This window comes from Schistocerca nitens, chromosome 5 (assembly GCF_023898315.1).
Source record: "Schistocerca nitens isolate TAMUIC-IGC-003100 chromosome 5, iqSchNite1.1, whole genome shotgun sequence".
Classification (NCBI taxonomy): Eukaryota; Metazoa; Arthropoda; class Insecta; order Orthoptera; family Acrididae; genus Schistocerca; species Schistocerca nitens.
The window spans coordinates 744,775,242-744,797,805 of NC_064618.1; the positions used below are offsets into that span (position 1 = coordinate 744,775,242).

General features: G+C 42.0%; 1 protein-coding gene across 1 annotated transcript in view; it reads right to left on the reverse strand.

The window, feature by feature from the left end:
• Positions 1–3,280: 3,280 nt before the first annotated feature.
• LOC126260693 (structural maintenance of chromosomes protein 1A-like) overlaps positions 3,281–22,564 on the reverse strand; it is a 32,293-nt gene continuing 13,009 nt past the window's right edge. The window contains exon 2 of the mRNA XM_049958029.1: positions 3,281–3,507. Coding sequence (XP_049813986.1) covers positions 3,281–3,507 — 227 coding nt within the window. The remainder of the gene's footprint in view (positions 3,508–22,564) is intronic.

Genomic DNA, 22,564 nt, shown 5'->3' on the forward strand with positions numbered 1-22,564 from the left:
AATATTTTCAAAAGTATTTTTATGTGTGGAACAGAACAACTAATTTTGACTGGTGTTAAATTGTAAAACCGGAAATGTTGATAATACTAACTTGAACCATAAAAAGTTGTTCGAGGGCGTTATTTGATTAATATATACTATAAATTGGCGTCAAAGCTACAACCAGGTAGTCACTACTTTGACCATGCTGCAGTACAGTTGACGGAAATCTTTGATATGTACAGTACAAACAGGAGCTAATACACGTCAAGTTTTGTTATGCAAACTAAGACTTTATTTGCTGTGGAAAATCTTTGTGATATGTCTATTGTTTTGGAAAAAGGACAAATAAAAAGTGGATGTGTGAAAATTAGTAACTAATACTTTAGTCATTTCTGTAGCAGGACCCAGGATCTAAATTCCAAATGTTTTAAGAGTAGAACAACGCCTAACTGCTAACGCCAACTGCAAGATAAGTACATTAATTTTGATATAAATTTCTCCTCATAAAGCTTTTCCATACATATTGCATTAAAGTGTTCTCACTAAGTTGCAATAAATTTGGATTCTTAATTTACGTCGGCGTATGGGGGAACCATAAAACATGCAACGAGCCGTCCTAGCAACTGCGTTGCTACACAATAAAATATTCTACAGTAATTCAGAACCAACAGAAAGAACATACCAAAGCGTAATGAAGTTAAATAAAATACATACTGTGAAACATAAGTCCACTTAAATCTTCTTAGCCTCATATTTACGAGTAGAGTGAGAGCACTGATATCTTTCCCAGCGGGGTGTAAATAAACTAGGCGGTGGATCCCATGCTTCACTTAAGATAAAGCATCAGTTCCTGTTAATTAACTTATCCTCAACTCTAATCCAGATTTCTTCCTTTAATATTCAGCGACACAAATTAGTCGTTTCTACCACCTTGTTCATCGTATTTCATTACGTACCTGCAGTGTTCGGCGAGAGCTTATTTAGTTGACTCCTTCGCTCCCAACACATTTGTGTTCCTTGTGTGTTTTGTGAATAAAACTATTTAAGTCGATTAATATGTTGTTGTTACGGTCTTCAGTCCAGAGACTGGTTTGACGCAGCTCTCCATGCTACTGTATCCTCTGCAAGCTTCTACATCTCCCAGTACCTACTGCAACCTACATTCTTCAGTATCTCTTTAGTATATTAATCTCTTGATCTCCCTCTACGATTTTTAGCCTCCACGCTGCCCTCCAATACTAAATTGGTCCCTTGATGCCTCAGAACATCTCCTACCAAGCGACCCCTTCTTCTAGTCAAGTTGTGCCACAAATTTCTCTTCTCCCCAATTCTACTCAGTACCTCCTCATTAGTTATGTGATCTACCCGTCTAATCTTCAACGCTATTTTGAGTAGTCCCCGTCCGGAGAACCCAATGAGGGACTATTTTACCTCCGGAATATTTTACCCAAGAGGACGCCATCATCATTTAAGCAAACAGTAAAGCTGCATGCCCTCGGGAAAAATTACGGCTGTAGTTTCCCCTTGCTTTCAGCCGTTCGCAGTGCCAGCACAGCAAGACCGTTTTGTTTAGTGTTACAAGGCCAGATCAGTCAACCATCCAGACTGTTGCCCCTGCAACTACTGAAAAGGCTGCTGCCCGTCTTCAGGAACCATACGTTTGTCTGGCCTCTCAACAGATATCCCTCTGTTGTGGTTTCACCTACAGTACGGCTATCTGTATCGCTGAGGCACGCAAGCCTCCTCACCAACGGCAAGATCCATGGTTCATGGGGGAGGAGGGGGGGGGGAGAATTAATATAAGTCTTTATTTATAACGTCGTTTTGGCTACTGTCATCACCAGATCAAATTTAGTTGTAAAACAAGGTGCAGCGTAGTAACGATAAAACCCTCTCCGTAATCGAGGCATAGGTGAAATATTAATTTCAAACATAAGTAAAGAAAGATATTAATTTGAAATTGGCGATGACTGATGGGAGAAGGGCAGTAATTAGGGGAAAATCTTAATTGAATTTAGGCCGTTCTTCGACGTCCGACTCGTCAGGCGGAAAGACTCAGCACAACTAGGAGCACCTCCGAAGATGTCCAACGTAGCTTTGGACGAAACGTCAGGGATACAAGAGTTCCGTGGACCACGGCCATACAACCCGGAAGAATTCTCGGCAGCTGAAACATACAGTTTTGTAACCAAACACGTGGGAAACAATACGGTGTACTGTAATCCTGAATATGCTTTCAGAAAAAAAGTGTTGGATTACTTATTGAATGCTACTCGTACAAATCGTTTCTGAAAAGCATTTACCTGGCACAAACACCATACACGTTACTACTACACGCAGCCAGGTTTTGGCACTTACGAGGGTTTACAAGCACACATCGTGGCGAAGTTGCCATTAGTGAGAACCTGATATTAAAGACAGAGCTGCCATTTCTCGCGTTATGGTAGAAGTAACGATGATATGAATAAAACACTTCAAGTACCACGTTTTACATGCAATAACTCTCACATCGAATGGCCCTTACACTGGTTGCTACCGAGGCCTTCAGTTAATTTTTTGTGGTCGTTAAACTTTAGGTGAATGAGGGGTGTTACTCCCAGGTATATGAATCTTTGATAATTAATTGAAACCCACAGCTGCCAACAGGTGTTGTTGATATACCTCGATGGAGACAGCTGAAAATGTGTGCCCCGACCGGGACCCGAACCCGGTATCTCCTGCTTACATGGCAGACACTCTGTCCATCTGAGCCACCGAGGACACAGATGAATAGCGCGATTGCAGGGATTTATCCCTTGCACACTTCCCGTGAGACCCACATTCCCAACTGTCCACAAACTACATACGTAATGTACCTAACAGATATTTGCCCATCCACTCATACTCGCGCACTCCCGGGTTCGGGTCCCGGTCGGGGCACACATTTTCAGCTGTCTCCATCGAGGTATATCAACAACACCTGTCGGTAGCTGAGGGTTTCATTTAATTATCATTTATTCTAGAGAAGCTGCACGATCACTAGTAGTGTCTGTTCTTTCGAGTACAATTACTGTCTAACAAAATCATAATGTTCATACTGTCAACATTGCCAAACATCACAAGTTTATATATAGGCGCTTCCGGATGTTAACAAACGCTTCCATAAGACTGGTTCGTCTGAAATGAAATCACAGCAAGACACTTGACTTGGAAAAGTAACCACAACAGGATATTATGAGGTTTCTTTTATTATTCTGGCTCGCTCGGTGGGCTAATTCAAGAGAATTCAATAAGCAGAGGGAGCGGGGCTGCTTCTCACTCAGCCCACGGAGGCAATAAGGCGACGGGGAGAGAGGTAGCGGCAGAATGACGACGTTTTGGGGCTGCGCCGGCGGCCTGGGAGACCGGAAAGCTGCAAACAATGACGCCCGGCGAGCGCCACCGCCGCCGCCGCCGCCGCCGCCGCCGCTGGCGCCGTATCGACCGCCGGCGCCTTCATAACGGCCCCCAGAGGTGCCGCGCCGGCGCCGGGGGCGGCGGGGGCGGCTAAAAGCCAGCCTCTGCCGCTTTGTAGGCTACAGCGGCCGCGGCGCGCTCACGGTCAGCTCCCGATGGCTTCCGGCGTGCCCCTCTCTTCCGATCTCACACGTGTTTACTGTTGTGCTTTCCGTTTCGAGTAAAAGAGAAGTACCGCTTTTGGAAGTCGTAGCCGCGTTCGCCAACGCAACTCACGTGTCGCCACAGCTCGTAGCATACTGCAGTGGCACCCCCGTTGTATGAGTGAACTTCCAGTTTTTGGTGGGTTCACTGCAGTGATGTTATTTTCTATTATATCACTAAAAGTGACGCAGATGTACTTACAAGGGGACCACATGGTAATTGAATTGTTACATTTTTTACAATATTTATGGTCCGTGAATTTCAGAACTCAAGTATCTATCTTCAAAAGCAGATCGATGCAGCGCTCAAAAATTATCTATAAAATCGACTGAAGCTTGCCGAACTTTTTTAATATGCTAGAGCAAGATCAATTTTTCTGGACAGGTCATGTGGTAGACTACTAGCCAACCATGTGTGTAACACAGGTTCAATCTCTAACTCTGCCAAAATTTTAAACCGAGGTGCGCGTCTCATGAGCATTTCCACGAAGCTTAAAATACCTAAGAATTAAAACGAATTCATTGGACCCTGCCGCTGTTATGGAAGAGACTGCCGTCATAACGTAGTTTATTAAACAAAATTTTTAAAGTAAAAAGCTTGTAATGTCTAGATTGTATTTTTCAAGTACGATAACTAGCTGCGACTACGATCTTCAACCATCTTCAGATTGTCCAAACAAAAATGGCTCTGAGCACTATGGGACTTAACTGCTGAGGTCATCAGTCCCCTAGAACTTAGAACTACTTAAACCTAACTAACCTAAGGACATCATACACATCTATGCCCAAGGGAGGATTCGAACCTGCGACCGGAGCGGTCGCTCGGTTCCAGACTGTGTTGCCTAGAACCGCTCGGCCACTTCAGCCTGCTCAGATTGTTCAAAATGTAAAAAGCGGTGAATATGCATGAGAAAGCATCGTTACCTGTAGTCATCCAATGACATAAATTCGTATATACCAGTACCATGACAGCATGTAGTTTAAAAACATCACCGTGAAGAAGTCAGGTTGTGGATCGCAATCTCTCTGCATGACGGTAATTATATAGGAGAATGGCCAGCTGCTCGAGTGTAAGTTGCATTGAAAGCTCATTAATCGCAGTTACATAGTTGATATTGTAATGAGACCAGTATATGCAATGCTTCCAAAAATTATCAGCTTTTCTGTATCCTGGCTTACAATTTTTGGAAGCTTTGCATATACTGTTCTCACTGTAATACCTGCTAATTTGCAAATAATGAGGTTTTGATGCAATTTTTACTCGTGCAACTGGCCATTTTCCTTCATTATGACAGTCATCCTACGAGATTACAGTCTACAACCTGCTTGCTCCCTGAGATATTTTTAAATTTCGATTTGTCATTATCTTGACATTTACGAATTCATGCCATTGTATGACTATAGTTAACAGATTTCTTGCATTTTGAACGACCTGAATTACGTTGAAGATAACAACCGAAACTAGTTACTGTATTTTAATTGCACTAGAAAATATGCAATCTACGCCCGAAAAATTTTTTACTTCAAAAATTTTGTTTAATGAAACTAATGTCATTTACAATGTTTCTCGTAATTTAAACAATCTTTCATAAAAGATCAGTACTTAACAATCTATATTTGCAGTGAAAACTGGATTTTTATGTGGAATATTTAATTATAAATAAGACGTGCATTTTTGTAAAAACGGCAGTTAGATATCTGTCAATTAGCACATATTTGGTAAATTTTATCTTTAAATGACCTAGGTATTCAAACTGAACAAAAAAAGATCGAAACGAGACTCGAACCTACGTTTACCTGTCTCGAGTGCTACTGACATTTTTTATCATTATGTATTTTAAACTTCACGGAATTGCTAGTAGAACATGCACCTCTGTATAAAAATTTGCAGCAGCTAGGAAACGAACCTAAACCCCTACGTGGCAGGCGAGCATCCTAACAGACAGCCCCACGCCCTGGCAACAGAAAGAAGGTCGATATTTCTTTACCACATTAAAGATGGTCGGAAAACTTCAAAGTCGAATTTATCGAGAATTTTTTGGGAGACTAATATCCGTGTTCACGTGCCATAAATATAAAAAATACCAAAACCTGATTGCTTGTAATACCGCTAGCGTTCCAAAAAAAAAAAGAAAAAAACGGTTCAAATGGCTCTCAGCACTATGGGACTTAAAATCTGAGGTCATCAGTCCCCTAGAACTTAGAACTAATTAAACCTAACTAGCCTAAGGACATCACACACATCCATGCCCAAGGGAGGATTCGAACCTGCGACCGTAGCGGTCGCGCGGTTCCAGACTGAAGCGTCTAGATCCGCTCGGACACACGGGCCGGCACCACTAGCGTTCCCCCAACACTGAAATGCACCATTCGAATGCTCCCAAGCACTTGTACTTAGAAATACTAACATTCTGTCTGAGTCTGTAGAAGTGTGTGTGTGTGTGTGTGTGTGTGTGTGTGTGTGTGTTCGCACTTAAACCGCATGGGCCTAACTAACAATGAAATATGCATTTGCAGAGAAACTGGGACACCGGAACATGTCACACTGCTATGCAACACTGCTACGCAACTCCAGATTATTGGAACACAATAAATATCGTGGCCGATATTGTATCGAACACACTGCGTAAAGAACACAAGCGCCAAAACCCATATGAAAGGAGGCGTAGACAAGCACAAACAACACAGGAAACCACATGTAAGGACAGAAGCAGACCACAGATCCCGAAACCGAGTAAGAAACCAACACTAAGCGAACACGACTCAGATGAAATCAACACGTAAGGGATCCAAACCGATAACACATGATACTGCGTGCCATAACACAGTCACAGACAACACAACAGGCAGTAACAATCATGAAACAAGCAAACACCGACACCACATTCTAAGATTCTAGTAATAAGGTAACGTCGCTTGGCAGGAGGCGGCTCAAAGCACTTTTATTCCGAGGCTCCTACTCCCCTGTGACACACTGCGTATTATTTAAAGTATAATCGGATCTGCAGGTACATATAAGAATATACAGCCTACAGTTGCAGGTTAAATTTATCGTTTACCTAGGTTTCAACGTTAGTAATCACGTCTTTTTCAGAATATAAAATATTATTTAAATGTTTGCCTAAAACGGGTCATGTCCTAAGTCAACTTTATAAAACTTTATGCATAACCATAAGGTTTTGTCACTTTTATTAAACAAGCTGTAGCAAATTGACTTTAAGCCCGTTGCATGGACCTCGTCGTGTGACTTGAGTCTCTAGTCACACGACGAGGCCCATACAACGGGCTGAAGCACATTGCAACAGATATTCTGCTAACTAATCTTCCTGTTCTTCAGTAAAGACCAATCTTACTTTTTTGTAACCAATCGCGGTATTTTCTACCCCTTATCTTAGCTTTTTGACAAATCTGTATAAAGTGATATGACAAATATCCAATTATTTGGCAACAGTTTTTATTTTCCTGCCATCGCTGAGATCTGCATTTGCTGCTTTTCGCATCAACTCCTGTGACACAGAACCTCTTGTTGTTTTTCGGGTATACATCCTCATACTACAAAAGAAAAAAATAACGGTATTTATATTCCATTGGTGGTACAAATGAGTTGGAGCAAGTTGTTCAGAGGTCACAACGTGCCCCCGTAGAACGGAACATATAGCCCCAATCACACATGCTGAAATAAAAGCAAGATAGTGGTTACGTTACGAAACATGGGTAATTTACGCATTGTGTGCCAAAACAGCAGATAAATCCTTACAATAATTCACTGTAACACTAAAGGCTACTCGTTGAAGTTCGTGAGATAGATCAAAAATATCAAATATGAAAATATTTACTTACGTGAACCAGCGACGCACGTGCTGTTGTTCCGATGGTCCGGGGACAACTATCCTGTTTACGATGGCTGCCGTCGGCGCGCTGTGGAGTTTCATATCACGGCGTGTTTATTTCACATTCTTAACTCTTTCCCTCGCGGAGTTATTTCAGTAGGAACAACTAACCTCGGTAACTTCTAGCCCAACTCGCCCCTATAAAATTAAAAATGTAATGTACTGAGTTATTTAAGGAGTACTGCACTGAAGTAACAATCAACTACATTCTGTTTCTACTAACAAATTTACAATCGTAAGTGCATTCTTCATGTAAAACTAAAATTCGTGTGTTCTAATGGTTCAAATGGCTCTGAGCACTAAGGGACTTAACTTCTGAGGTCATCAGTCCCCTAGAACTTAGAACTATTAAAACCTAACTAACCCAAGGACACGACACACATCCATGCCCGAGGCATGATTCGAACCTGCGACCGTAGCGGTCGCGCGGTTCCAGACTGTAGCGTCTAGAGCCGCTCGGCCACCCCGGCCGACCTCGTGTGTTCCATGTATCACATGCTCAATCAGTATTTAGTCTGTATAATACCAGATGTATATATCTAAGGTACCACACAAAATATGCCACAACTACCATCAATAAGATAAAAAGTCAACTACTCAGTATGATGTAGTGTCCTAACATACAATCCTCCAAGTAATACATGAAAACACACAAACACAATAAACATACATAAACACAACCCCCCCCCCCCATGAAACATGGACCTTGCCGTTGGTGGGGAGTCTTGTCTGCCTCAACGATACAGATAGCCGTACCGTAGGTGCAACCACTACGGAGGGCTATCTGTTGAGAGGCCAGACAAACGTGTGGTTCCTGAAGAGGGGCAGCAGCCTTTTCAGTAGTTGCAGGGGCAACAGTCTGGATAATTGACTGACTGGCCTTATAACACTAACCAAAACGGCCTTGCTGTGCTGGATCTGCGAACGGCTGAAAAAAATGGGAAACTACAGCCGTAATTTTTCCCGAGGGCATGCAACTTTACTGTATGATTACATGATGATGGCGTCCTCTTGGGTAAAATATTCCGGAGGTAAAATAGTCCCCCATTCGGATCTCCGGGCGGGGACTAATCAAGAGGACGTCGTTATCAGGAGAAAGAAAACTGGCGTTCTACGGATCGTAACGTGGAATGTCAGATCCCTTAAACGGGCAGGTAGATTAGAAAATTTATAGAATAGGTTAAAGTTAGATATAGTGGGAATTAGTGAAGTTCGGTGGCAGGAGGAACAAGACTTTTGGCCAGGGGAATACAGAGTTATAAATACAAAATAAAATAGGAGTAATGCAGAAGTAGGTTTAATAATGAATAACAAATAGGAGTGCGGGTAAGCTACTACAAACAGCAGAGTGAACGCATTTTTGTGGCCAAGATAGACACGAATCCCACGCCTACTACAGTAGTACAAGTTTATATGCCAACTAGCTCTGCAGATGATGAAGAAATTGATGAAATGTATGATGAGATAAAAGAAATTATTCAGGTAGTGAAGGGAGACGAAACTTTAATAGTCATGGGTGACTGGAATTCGAGAGTAGGAAAAGGGACAGAAGGAAACGTAGTAGGTGAATATGGATTGAGGCTAAGAAATGCAAGAGGAAGCCGACTGGTAGAATTTTGCACAGAGCATAGCTTAATCATAGCTAACATATGGTTCAAGAATCATAAAAGAAGGTTGTATACATGAAAGAACCCTGGAGATACTAGAAGGTTTCAGATAGATTATATAATGGTAAGACACAGATTTAGGAACCAGATTTTAAATTGTAAGACATTTCCAGGGGCAGATGTGGAGTCTGACCACAATCTATTGGTTATGAACTGTAGATTAAAACTGAAGAAATTGCAAAAAGGTGGAAATTTAAGGAGATGGGACCTGGATAAACTGAAAGAATCAGAGGTTGTACAGAGTTTCATGGAGATAATAAGTGAACAATTGACAGGAATGGGGGAAAGAAATACAGTAGAAGAAGAATGGGTAAGTTTGAGGGATGAAATAGTGAAGGCAGCAGAGGATCAAATAGGTAAAAAGAAGAGGGCTAGTAGAAATCCTTGGGTAACAGAAGAGATACTGAATTTAATTGATGAAAGGAGAAAATACAAAAATGCAGTAAGTGAAGCAGGCAAAAATGAATACAAACGTCTCAAAAATGAGATCGACAGGAACTGCAAAATGGCTAAGCAGGGATGGCTAGAAGACAAATGTAAGGATGTAGAGGCTTATCTCATGAGGGCTAAGATAGATACTGTCTACAGGAAAATTAAAGAGTCCTTTGGAGAAAAGAGAACCACTTCCATGAATATCAAGAGCTCAGATGGTAGCCCAATTCTAAGCAAAGAAGGGAAAGCAGAAAGGTGGAAGGAGTATATAGAGGGTCGCGTTCTTGAGGACAATATTATGGAAATGGAAGAGGAGGTAGATGAAAATGAAATGGGAGATTCGATACTGCATGAAGAGTTTGACAGAGCACTGAAAGACCTAAGTCGAAACAAGGCCCCGGGAGTAGACAACATTCCATTAGAACTACTGACGGCCTTGGGAGAGACAGTCCTGACAAAACTCTACCATCTGGTGAGCAAGATGTATGAGACAGGCGTAATACCCTCAGACTTCAAGAAGAATATAATAGTTCCAATCGCAAAGAAAGCAGGTGTTGACAGATGTGAAAATAACCGAACTATCAGTTTAATAAGTCACAGCTGCAAAATACTAACGCAAATTCTGTACAGGCGAATGGAAAAACTGGTAGAAGCCGACCTCGGGGAAGATCAGTTTGGATTCCGTAGAAATGTTGGAACACGTGAGGCAATACTGACCCTACGAATTATCTTAGAAGAAAGATTAAGGAACGGCAAACCTACGTTTCTAGCATTTGTAGACTTAGAGAAAGCTTTTGACAATGTTGACTGGGATACTCTCTTTCAAATTCTGAAGGTGGCAGGGGTAAAATACAGGGAGAGAAAGGCTATTTACAATTTGTACAGAAACCAGATAGCAGTTACAAGAGTCGAGGGGGATGAAAGGGAAGCAGTGGTTGGGAAGGGAGTGAGACAGGGTTGTAGCCTCTCCCCGATGTTATTCAATCTGTATATTGAGCAAGCAGTAAAGGAAACAAAAGAAAAATTTGGAATAGGTATTAAAATCCATGGAGAAGAAATAACAACTTTGAGGTTCCCCGATGTCATTGTAATTCTGTCAGAGACAGCAAAGGACTTCGAAGAGCAGTTGAACGGAATGGGCAGTGTCTTGAAGGATATAAGATGAACATCAACAAAAGCAAAACAAGGATAATGGAATGTAGTCGAATGAAATCGGTTGATGCTGAGGGAATTAGATTAGGAAATGAGACACTTAAAGTAGTAAAGGAGTTTTACTATTTGTGGAGCAAAATAACGGATGATGGTCGAAGTAGAGAGGATATAAAATGTAGACTGGCAATGGCAAGGAAAGCGTTTCTGAAGAAGAGAAATTTGTTAACATCGAGTATAGATTTAAGTGTCAGGAAGTCGTTTCTCAAAGTATTTGTATGGAGTGTAGCCGTGTATGGAAGTGAAACCTGGACGATAAATAGTTTGGACAAGAAGAGAATAGATGCTGAAGATTAGATGGGTAGATCACATAACTAATGAGGAGGTATTGAATAGAATTGGGGAGAAGAGGAGTTTGTGGCACAACTTGACCAAAAGAAGGGATCGGTTGGTAGGACATGTTCTGAGGCATCAAGGGATCACCAATTTAGTACTGGAGGGCCGCATGGAGGGTAAAAATCGTAGAGGGAGACCAGCTGATGAATACACTAGGCATATTCAGAAGGATGTAGGCTGCAGTGGGTACTGGGAGATGAAGAAGCTTGCACAAGATAGAGTAGCATGGAGAGCTGCATCAAACCAGTCTCAGGACAGGACCTCAAGAAAAACGTAACTGCCCGACTTAGGTGTGATAATACAAACGATTTGTCTCATATCTGTTCATCTACATCTACATGCATACTCTGCAAATCACAGTAAGTGCCTGGCAGAAGGTTCATATTGCTCGCTTTGTTGACACTTGTGGTGCAACTCACAGGTTAATGTGCACCTGGCGATGACTGTGATTCGATATCTACACATCCTTCTGGAAGGACATAGTTGGCCCCCAAATTATGTGTCAAAATGTTATTTCTACCTCTAAACAGTCGGCATTATTGCTCTATAACAGTATGAAGCATATGTGGCTCACCTGATTTTGACTTCTGGTGTAACTTACAAGTTGACTTACACCCGCCGCCTGAAACTATGTCCTCAGGTTGGCACAATATTATTTGTACGTCTGACATATATTCACACAGGAGCACACCGTCACTCACAATCTCCAAGAATGGAAAGATCTATAATCTGTGCATAATTTAATCTGAATACTTTCGTAATATGCAACTATGAGAACAGTAGTGCTTCACCTCACCAAGCACAATTTTTGGGGGAGGAAACGTTGACGTTTTGAAGCACGTGATATAGCGCTGTATTATTTTCGATCTTAGGGTAATTTGAAGGTGTGTTCCACTAGTAATTCAATAAACATTCACCTGACGTTTTTAGAACTTTTTAATTAATGCTTCACCTCACCTAGTGTCCGCCCCCGGTAGCTGAGTGGTCAGCGCGACAGACTGTCAATCCTAAGGGCCAGGGTTCGATTCCCGGCTGGGTCGGAGATTTTTCTCCGCTCAGGGACTAGGTGTTGTGTTGTCCTAATCATCATCATTTCATCCGCATCGACGCGCAAGTCGCCAAAGTGGCGTCAGATCGAAAGACTTGCACCAGGCGAGCGGTCTACCCGACGGGAGGCCCTCGTCACACGCCATTACATTTCACCTCACCTAGTACCATTTTAGTGAGGAAGAAGATTATGCATCATGTTCTACAATAGAAAAATATAAATCACGATACCAACTAGGTAATACAGCTTTTTATTATTTTCGATCATAGGCCGATTTGAGGGTATGTTACTGACCTTAAAGGTTTAGGAAAGCTGTGACATTTGTCTACTGGAACCATAAAGCCGGGGCTCTAAGTTCGAACTCATAAACACCATGGGCACTTCCCCAAATTGTAGTGGAATTTGCATGTAGAACCTGAAGTTTCTCACTTAAGCATGTGAATGTTCGTTAACGTTGTTATTCTATCAGTTTTCAATTCTGCAAACGTCTTTTCTATTGCTATATGCACAATGTTGAGTCCACCTCATTTAGATATAATATTACTATCCTTCATAAGGAGATTCAAACATGCCTTAAATACAAATGGTTCAAATGGCTCTGAGCACTATGGGACTTAACTTCTGAGGTCATCAGTCCCCTAGAACTTAGAACTACTTAAACCTAACTAACCTAAGGACATCACACACATCCATGCCCGAGGTAGGATTCGAACCTGCGACCGTAGCAGTCGCGTGGTTCCGGACTGAAGCACCTAGAAACGCTCGGCCGCCGCGGCTGGCCATTAAATACACTTGGAGTAACTTCTGTTACAGGGAATGGTATAAGTCTGTTCGATACATTGTTCCTTTTTCTTAAGACTTGTGTCTAAAACTATTTTTTGAGAACCAGTCCTAATTCGGTAATGTCTACATTTGATGGTTTTGTGGAAAACATTATCCTTGGTTGAGAAAAATATGTTTCTCCAGCTTTAATATAACACGTTGTAGTTGTTGAAACCAGTATTAATAGTTTTCGTACGTCTTACAAGTAAATAATTATAACTATAGGCAACAGAACATAGTTTGTAAACGTCTTTTTGTATTGATTGTTGGGAAGGTTTACTTGTACACGAATCAACTTCTGTGTATTCTCATTACTCCAAGATACACATTGCAGAACACTGCTAAACGCAATAGAGCAACTATTGTATAAGCTATCAGATTGTTTGACTACATAAAAGTGACTGGTAGATTACAGCGGAGCACATCGTAAATATTATTTGTTTGTGTTTAACATACTTAGTCAGGGTCAAACACACCATTCTTTCTGTAGTTCAAATGGTTCAAATGGCTCTGAGCACTATGGGACTCAACTGCTGAGGTCATTAGTCCCCTAGAACTTAGAACTAGTTAAACCTAACTAACCTAAGGACATCACAAACATCCATGCCCGAGGTTGGATTCGAACCTGCGACCGTAGCGGTCTTGCGGCTCCAGACTGCAGCGCCTTTAACCGCACGGCCACTTCGGCCGGCCTTTCTGTAGTGATAAGTCGTAGGAAGATATAAAAGTTTCACATAGACATGTATCAGAGCACTTTATAGAGTCGATAAGATGGTTACTGATATCACTGTTCACTTCTGTGCTTGATATTTGATATATCTTTATTTCGTGATTGGAACTTATCAAAATCTTATTGTTGTTCTCAATAATATTACTGTTACTTGGTAGTCATCTCGCATGCAGAAGTCATGGTTTGATGTTACATAATGATTAATATAGATTTAAGTGTCAGGAAGTCATTTCTGAAAGTATTTGTACGGAGTGTAGCCATGTATGGAAGTGAAACAAGGACGATAAATAGTTTGGAGAAGAAGAGAATAGAAGCTTTTCAAATGTTGTGTTACAGAAGAATGCTGAAGGTTAGATGGGTAGATCACATAACTAATGGGGAGGTATTGAAGAAGATTGGGGAGAAGAGAAGTTTGTGGCACAACGTGACTAGAAGAAGGGATCGGTTGGTAGGACATGTTCTAAGGCATCAAGGAATCACCAATTTAGTATTGGAGGGCAGCGTGGAGGGTAAAAATCGTAGAGGGAGACCAAGAGATGAACACACTAAACAGATTCAAAAGTATGTAGGTAGCAGTAGGTACTGGGAGATGAAGAAGCTTGCACAGGATGGAGTAGCATTGAGAGCTGCATCAAACCAGTCTCGGGACTGAAGACCACAACAACAACAATGACACATCTCCACTTTGTTAAAAATCCCAGCAAAAACTTGCGTTAGATCCAGGCCCATAAGATAATAGTCTGTAGTGCAGAGTTGCTGCAATACTCCTGCCAGCTCTTTCTGGAGAATTTACTGCGTTGTTAATACGTTTCACTCTTTAAGATTACAGACTGTTCATTTCTCTAGTTGTTCTTTACAGTCCACCAGTACACAGGTGCCCCCGCCAGCAGCAATCTGTTACTTCTGCAGCCCCATACTCTGTAATACGCAAAACAAGACACATTCAAGTTTGAAGACATTAACAAATCGTAAGTTATCAAATGAATTCGCAATTGCGAGTAAGAATTACCATCAGCTGGAATAACGACGATGAAAATTTGTGCCGAACCGGGACTCGAACCCAGATTCCCATTTATTATAGCGAGCGGCCGGCTTACCATTTGGCTATCGTGCACGATTCACGGCCAGACGAAAACCTCCGTAAGTCGTCAATCATGTGTCTACTACCTAAAGTCTTACATCCATTATGTATATTGCCGTACAGGTCAGACATTGTACCTGAAAGTCGCTTGCCTGCTATCGGCAGATAATTATGTAATTCCTAAGTATTTAGTTGGATTCACAGCCTTTAGATTTGTGTGTGCTTCATCGTGTAACCGAAATTTAGCGCACGTCTTTTAGTACCCATGTGGATGATTTCACACTTATTATTTAGATGCTGCCACTTTTCACACCATACAGATATCGTGGGAAAATCATCTGATGACGTCACTACATGGCAAATGGCAGCACCATCTGCAAACAATCTAAGAGGCCGGCTCCGATTAAGCCGTCTTTATAGATCAGGAATAGCAAAGGGCCTATAAAATTTCCTTGAGGAACGCCAGATAATATTTCTGTTTTACTGGTTTACTTTCCGTCAGTTACTACATGCTGCGACCTTTCTGACAGGAAATCACGAATCCTGTCGCACAACTGTGACGATACTGTGTGGGCAAGCAATTCGATTAGAAGTCGCACGTGAGGAATGGTATCGATAAGGAACTAGTGTGAGATCACCTGTCGATAGCAATCATTGTTAACGAGAACGATATATTCTGAATTCGTGTCAGATATTTGTCAATAAATCGGTTTCTTCGAGATAATTCATAATGAACAAACACAATATATGTTTCAATATCCTGATGCAAATAGACGTTAGTGATACGAGTCTGTAATTCAGCGGCTTACGCCCAATTTCCTTTCATGAGTATTGGTGTGACCTGTGCAACTTTGCTATCTTTAGGTATGGATCTTTCTAGAAGAGAGGGGTTGTATAGGATTGCTAAGTATGGAGGAACCGTATCAGTACACTCTGAGAGGAACCTGAGTGATATATAATGTGGACCGGAGGCTTTGCCTTCATTCAGTGATTACAGCTACTTCGCTACATCAAGGTTACCTATGTCGAAGTTACTCGTGTTGGCAAGTGTTCTTGACTCGAATGATGGAATATTTACTTTGTCTTCCTTCGTGAACGAATTTCGGAATCCCATGATTAGCAATTGCCTTTGTGGCGCAGTGAAGGTACCGATTTTGTCTTGCCACTTATGTCGCATTTCGTAGTAATAGACGGCAAATCATCGAGTAAAACTGAAGTGATATCAGGTGTTCCCCAGGAAAGCGTCCTGGAACCTCTGCTGTTGCTGATCTATATAAATGACCAGGGTGACAATCTGAGCAGTTCTCTTAGGTTGTTCGCAGATGATGCTGTAATTTACCGTCTATTAAGGTCATCCGAAGATCAGTATCAGTTGCAAAGCAATTAAAAAAAGATTGCTGTATGGTGTGGCAGGTGGCAGTTGACGCTAAATAACGAAAAGTGTGAGGTGATCCACATGAGTTCCAAAAGAAATCCGTTGGAATTCGATTACTCGATAAATAGCACAATTCTCAAGGCTGTCAATTCAACTAAGTACCTGGGTGTTAAAATTACGAACAACTTCAGTTGGAAAGACCACATAGACAATATTGTGGGGAACGCGAGCCAAAGGTTGCGTATCATTGGCAGGACACTTGGAAGATGCAACAAGTCCACTAAAGAGACAGCTTACACTACACTCGTTCGTCCTCTGTTAGAATATTGCTGCGCGGTGTGGGATCCTTACCAGGTGGGATTGACGGATGACATCGACAGGGTGCAAAAAAGGGCAGCTCGTTTTGTATTATCACGTAGTAGGGGAGAGAGTGTGGCAGATATGATACGCGAGTTGGGATGGAAGTCATTAAAGCAAAGACGTTTTTCGTCGCGGCGAGATCAATTTACGAAATTTCAGTCACCAACTTTCTCTTCCGAATGCGAAAATATTTTGTTGAGCCCAGCCTACGTAGGTAGGAATGATCATCAAAATAAAATAAGAGAAATCAGAGCTCGAACATAAAGGTTTAGGTGTTCGTTTTTGCCGCGCGCTGTTCTGGAGTGGAATGGTAGAGAGATAGTAAGATTCTGGTTCGATGAACCCCGTTGCCAAGCACTTAGGTGAATTGTAGATGTAGATGTAGATGTACTTTAAATACGACCAGAATCTCTTTTTGATTTTCGGCCAGATTTCGCGATAGAGTTTCGTTGTGGAGACTAAAAGCATCTCGCACTAAATTTCGATCTTCAGTAAAAATTGGCCAGTCTTAGAGAAGTTGAATTCTTTTAAATTTGGTCTGCTTTTTTCGTTGTGTCTGCAGCAGTCATCCGATTTGCATACCTTATCTGTTTTGTGTACAATGGGCGATCAGTACCGTCTCTTATTTATTTATTTATTTAATGTAAATCTCTCAATTGCTATTGACACTATTTCTATCAGTTTAAATCATATCTGGTCCACACTTACATACTCAAACTGGAAGAAGTGGAGACTGTCTCTTAAAAATGTGTCAAGCGAATTTTTATATGTTTTTAAGAGATATATTTTGCGTTTATTTTTGGTGGATTTGGATGCTACAGTTTCAGTCTTATAACTACGACCTAGTGGTCACCAATCTCTGTATTCGTTGCTAAGAGGTAAAGTATATTTCCTTAACTACTTCGAGTGGGCTTCTGAACTAACTGTACAAAATAATTTTCGGAAATGCTATTGCAATGCATTGCTGTCATGGTATGACTGACTAAGAGACTATTACAAGTACCCTACAATTGAAAGAAGAGAGTTTTACAGGTATACAGTTCGATATCTAGATCCCACAATTCTGTAAGGGATTTTTCCGGTAAACATCAGGAAAACAACGTACTGAAGAAGAGATAGTATTTTCAAGCATTACCTGAAAAGATAATAGAAGCTGTCACAACCAATGTGGTTAAGCGAAGACATATAAGCTGTGTTCTTCAGATGTACGAGGCAGTGTTCAGATGGTTACTTTAAAAAAAATACACGTATTTTGCCAACACTTTTATTAAAATGAGTATTTTCCTTAGCTAAAACAAATTGTGTCATTCGTTTTTGGTAATATTATTCTGAAGTGACGTAGAGGGAAACGAAAATCTGAAAAGGAAACTCCAACAACACTGCATACAATGCTTCAGAAAGAGGTCAAAAACTGGCTGTAGTAACAACGCGTAAGTGAAAATGGTATGCAAGAGAACGAGGCTATAACAAAGGGTACGATAAATATCGTCACCAGAATTAGTTTGCCAGAAAGAAAACAGGAGCATTGAGTGCGTTTGACTGGCGAACGTTATATAGAATGCAGCTTGAAGAGTGGGGGAGAGGATAAGGAATGCCATGGTGACCTTTGCAGTCCATCCCTCTGTCCTCCCTACCCCTACCCTTCTTTCCCCTGCCCCAAACCTCGGGACGAAGCGCAGGAGTCACTCGCGACGGAGCCCCACAAGGAATTCCGGAGATTCCTCCTACTGATTGCTATTACCGCCGAGTCCTGCGCCGCTCCCCTCGCTCTGTCGATGTTTTGCCGTTGGCCGTACGTCTTGATTAACAGAAATGAAAGCAGTAGTTCAACAGGCGTCGCAGCCCGCCCACCAAAGGCGTCTTCCACCTTCAGCGAGATGCGCCGGGCCGTGTCTGCGATCCACACACGACACTCGTTGCGTGGTTCCGGCATGGCTTCACGCCTAGGTAGATTCATCCCCAAACCTGACGTTACAGCTTTTATTGCTGCTGATATCGTGTATACAACAAAAGTAGTCATGGGGGAGTTTCTGCCAATTCAGTGAATCTTCCAGTAAACTCTACCCTGCCAAGTACAGATACTCCAGTACCATACGTTATTGTTGCGGACGAGTTGCATGCTCTTAAAATATACAAGATGGTACATTATCCAGGGTATAATGTCGGTGATCGGATTGGTGGTTTTAATTTTCGATCACTGTTGTTAATGACACAAAGAATTTTACTTTATAGTAGGTGAATTCGGGATTTTCCACAACACTTGAATTACTCTACATTATTTACATTTTGTCTGTGAACGTACATCATAGATACCGGTTTCCGTCCTAGTCGGATAATTCCTTCATGGTGCGTGGTTTTCTTTTTTCTCTCTATCCCTCTCTTTCCTTGGAGTGTGTTAAGCTTCACAAAAAGTAAGTTCACTTACTTTTGTCTACACATAACTTCCGTGATGCACATTAAGTCCGTTAAATATAAGATGCAAATATGTACGTCTACGTTTCTCAGTAAGTGAGGGCCACACATTACAAGGTTTACAGTTGCTTGGAGGGAACTCTACGACATAATTCAGGTACCAGAAATATTTACCGAATACTACAGTTCTGTCGCTGTGTCTCTACCTTTGTAATGAAACGCTTAGACGTAATATTTTTATGTTGTTTATCTGCTAATCCTGAGTTCCTATCAATATTTTATTGATTATTTTTAGGTTAGGACGATATGAATGTAACTGAGTAAAAGTAATATTCCTTCTGCCAGACGTCTTTCACCTCAATTAGTTAAACGATAATCAGTGACCTGGAATACATTTACATTTAGTTTGTATAAGTCACTGTCAACCTACATATTCTGCTAACGGACATGTAAGTTACAAACAGTCCAGATTTGCACCTGCTGCACTGATGGTGAACCTCTTGTCCTGCCTGTATCACTAAAAAGAATTTTGAGATTAGGACATAAATGGCACACACACTTTCTCACCACGCACGATGTAACGGGTATAAGCGAAGATATTTTTATATGTGGTACCTAAATATATACACACATCTGTGTGTTGGGTGTTTTTTATCTTTGTCGAACTACGAGTATAAACACTGAGCCGTGGCGGGACTGGCTCCAGTTATATCTCTGACATGAGTACGATAGATTTCCTAGTGCAGAGGTTTGTCTTTGGACTTGGGCCGGCTCGAGATGTAAAGAGGTGCCGACCGCAAGTAGGGGCGAGGACACAACGCTTGGAAACGTTACGAGGACGTGCGCAAGTTTGTTGGTTGGCTCGCGGACAGAAGCGAAGATGGCGTGCCTGAGGCCGGCCGGTTGTTGACACGTGGTTCGTGGTTGTACTAGAGTCGGCGGGAGTTGGCCGGCGCTGTGTATTCTCTGGCAACCTCATGAGCTGTGGATGTGCCCGCTTCCTTGGAGAAACACGCTGTTATGGACTTGCGAAGTGATGGTTTGACACCTTCGCAAAATCGCCCAGCATCAAGACACCAAGTTAAGTACACTATTTACCTATAGCGCTTAGTTAACTGTCATTGTGATCGCTCTTGGTACATTAAGATGTTGCAAGACGTGTGACATTGTCTGTTCGATATCATTCGAGGCTTCTTCCTAGGCGTGTGCTCTGCTTCCGCATACTATTGATGTATTTGCAGATATGTGTTATTAAGTTTTAGTGAGTGTTGGTTTTCCTGAGTCAGTTCATTTCTCACTCTTAGTGCTGTTATCAAGTACAGTTTCTCTTAAAGGAAGTACCTGAGTGAAATTATTTATTGTTTAGCCTTGACATTATAGGGTAATTTACTGGTCAGTCTTTTATGTTAAGGTTAAGAAAAGTTTTTCCGCTTTCTGTTGTCGGGTGTGCTTTGTGTTTCAGTGAGCTGAGATAGTGGGCAACCGAAGCACAGGGTTTCCCTTTAGATTAAAAGTTTGGCCTAAGGGGCGGTGGACTTTGCCTGAGCTCGTGGTCCTCTTCGATAGCGTCTGCTTGCTTTACATTTTGGTCTACTCGACGTGGGCCGGCCGCGGTGGTCTAGCGGTTCTGGCGCTGCAGTCCGGAACCGCGGGACTGCTACGGTCGCAGGTTCGAATCCTGCCTCGGGCATGGATGTGTGTGATGTCCTTAGGTTAGTTAGGTTTAAGTAGTTCTAAGTTCTAGGGGACTTATGACCACAGCACTTGAGTCCCATAGTGCTCAGAGCCATTTGAACCATTTTTTTTGTTAACCTGGTTAATATCTTATGTAATGAGTTTCTTAAATATTTCGCCTGACTTTCGGTCCTTAATGTTGATGGGAAATGTTTTATTAACTTATGATTTTATGTAATGAATGCCACTTAAAAAATCTTACCCGAGTGGCTCCTGTTAAATCGTTTTGGGGAGTTAATAAACGCAATGGAATCGAAATGTTGGGTCAGCCCTTCCACCCCCTTTGGATTTAAAGGTAAAACGAAACAGCTGTTAAGTAGAAGCGTTCCAAACACGTCAGTGTTTACGAAGTGTTCTTTTCTCCATAGTCGTAACTGCATCGCGAAGTGGACTACTCTTATCAGTATAGATAATACTTTTGCCTTCATGAATTCACATTTCAATATCTGAAATGCTGCCCGAGGGAAAATAGACATTAATGCCTTGCTTGTGTGTATGTGGACGTACTACCCAACCTAAAAACACGTAACTTTTAATAGCTGTAATTATTAACCTGCAAATGAAATAAATACTGATGCAATGTTGTTCGGTACACCGTCCTCAGGCACCAATAGGAACATCTGCACTAGTACCTGTTACACCCAGCATTCAGGGTGATTTTTTCCAGCGTTTACAAATTCTAAGGACAGATTGATGAGAGAATAAGGAACAAAAAAAGGTCTAATGAACTTATGTCCAGAAATGCTTGGTTTCCATGTTAGAGACCATCTATCTAATCATACTTTGTTACAGAGACTGTGGTCTGATACACGCTGTACCATGCAGCCCCAGTACAGTGGGCATTGTTTCCTCGTAAAAGGTGCTGCCGTTCGTCATACGTCATGTCTCAGCGCCCACTCGCATCGTAGTAACTGGTAATGTTGTGTCCGACTCACATCTTTTGCTGACTCACCTTGTATTGGATGTGATGCAGCGTTGTACACAACGGTTTCGTATTCGAATCGACAGCTTGCACACATGGCGTTTACTTACGGAAAGGCAAATGGAAACGGGCGACGGGCAGCAAGGTTGTATCAGGAGACCTATTCCGCCGACAACAACCACAGCATTCAATGTTTGCAACAGCGTTTCGCCGTTTGTCTGAGACAGAGTCGTTTCAGGAAGCAGGAAATCATGAAGGACGTACCCTAAATGTTCGGACACCAGGCTTGGAGGAAAATGTGATTAACACTGTGGAAGGCGTCCACCTTGTCAGTACTAGGCAAATTGGCCCGCCAGTACAGGGTAAGCCAAGCGACCGTGTGGAACATTCTCCATGACCAATGTTACTACCCTTACCACTTGCAGTGTGTGCAGGGAGTATCAGACTTTCCACGTCGAGAGCAGTTTTGTCACTGGTTTCTTCACCAGGTAACTACGATTCCGGGCTTTGTGTCATCCGTCCTACTCTCAGATGAGGCCACTTTTGCGCGAAACGGTATCTTCAACCTTCATAAGTCATCTATGCAGAAGGCCATGGTACAGTGACAGCGAATCGTCAGTATCGGCGCAGCCGGAATGTGTCGGCCGGGATAATTGCCGGCCGTATTTTGGGACCATTCTTTCTTCCACGTCGCCTAACATGCCGGAACTATGGACTTTTCCTGCGGGTGACTTTGGCTCCCCTGTTGGAAAAAGTGCCATTGATATTTCGAAGGATTATGTGGCTGCTACATGATGGTGCCCCATCCCACTCCGCCGTTAACGTCCGGACAATCTCAATCGTACGATATTGCGATATTGCAGTGCTGTTATTCTGATTACGAAGCGAAGTTCTCTCTGACAAGCATGCATGTACAAAGAAACAGA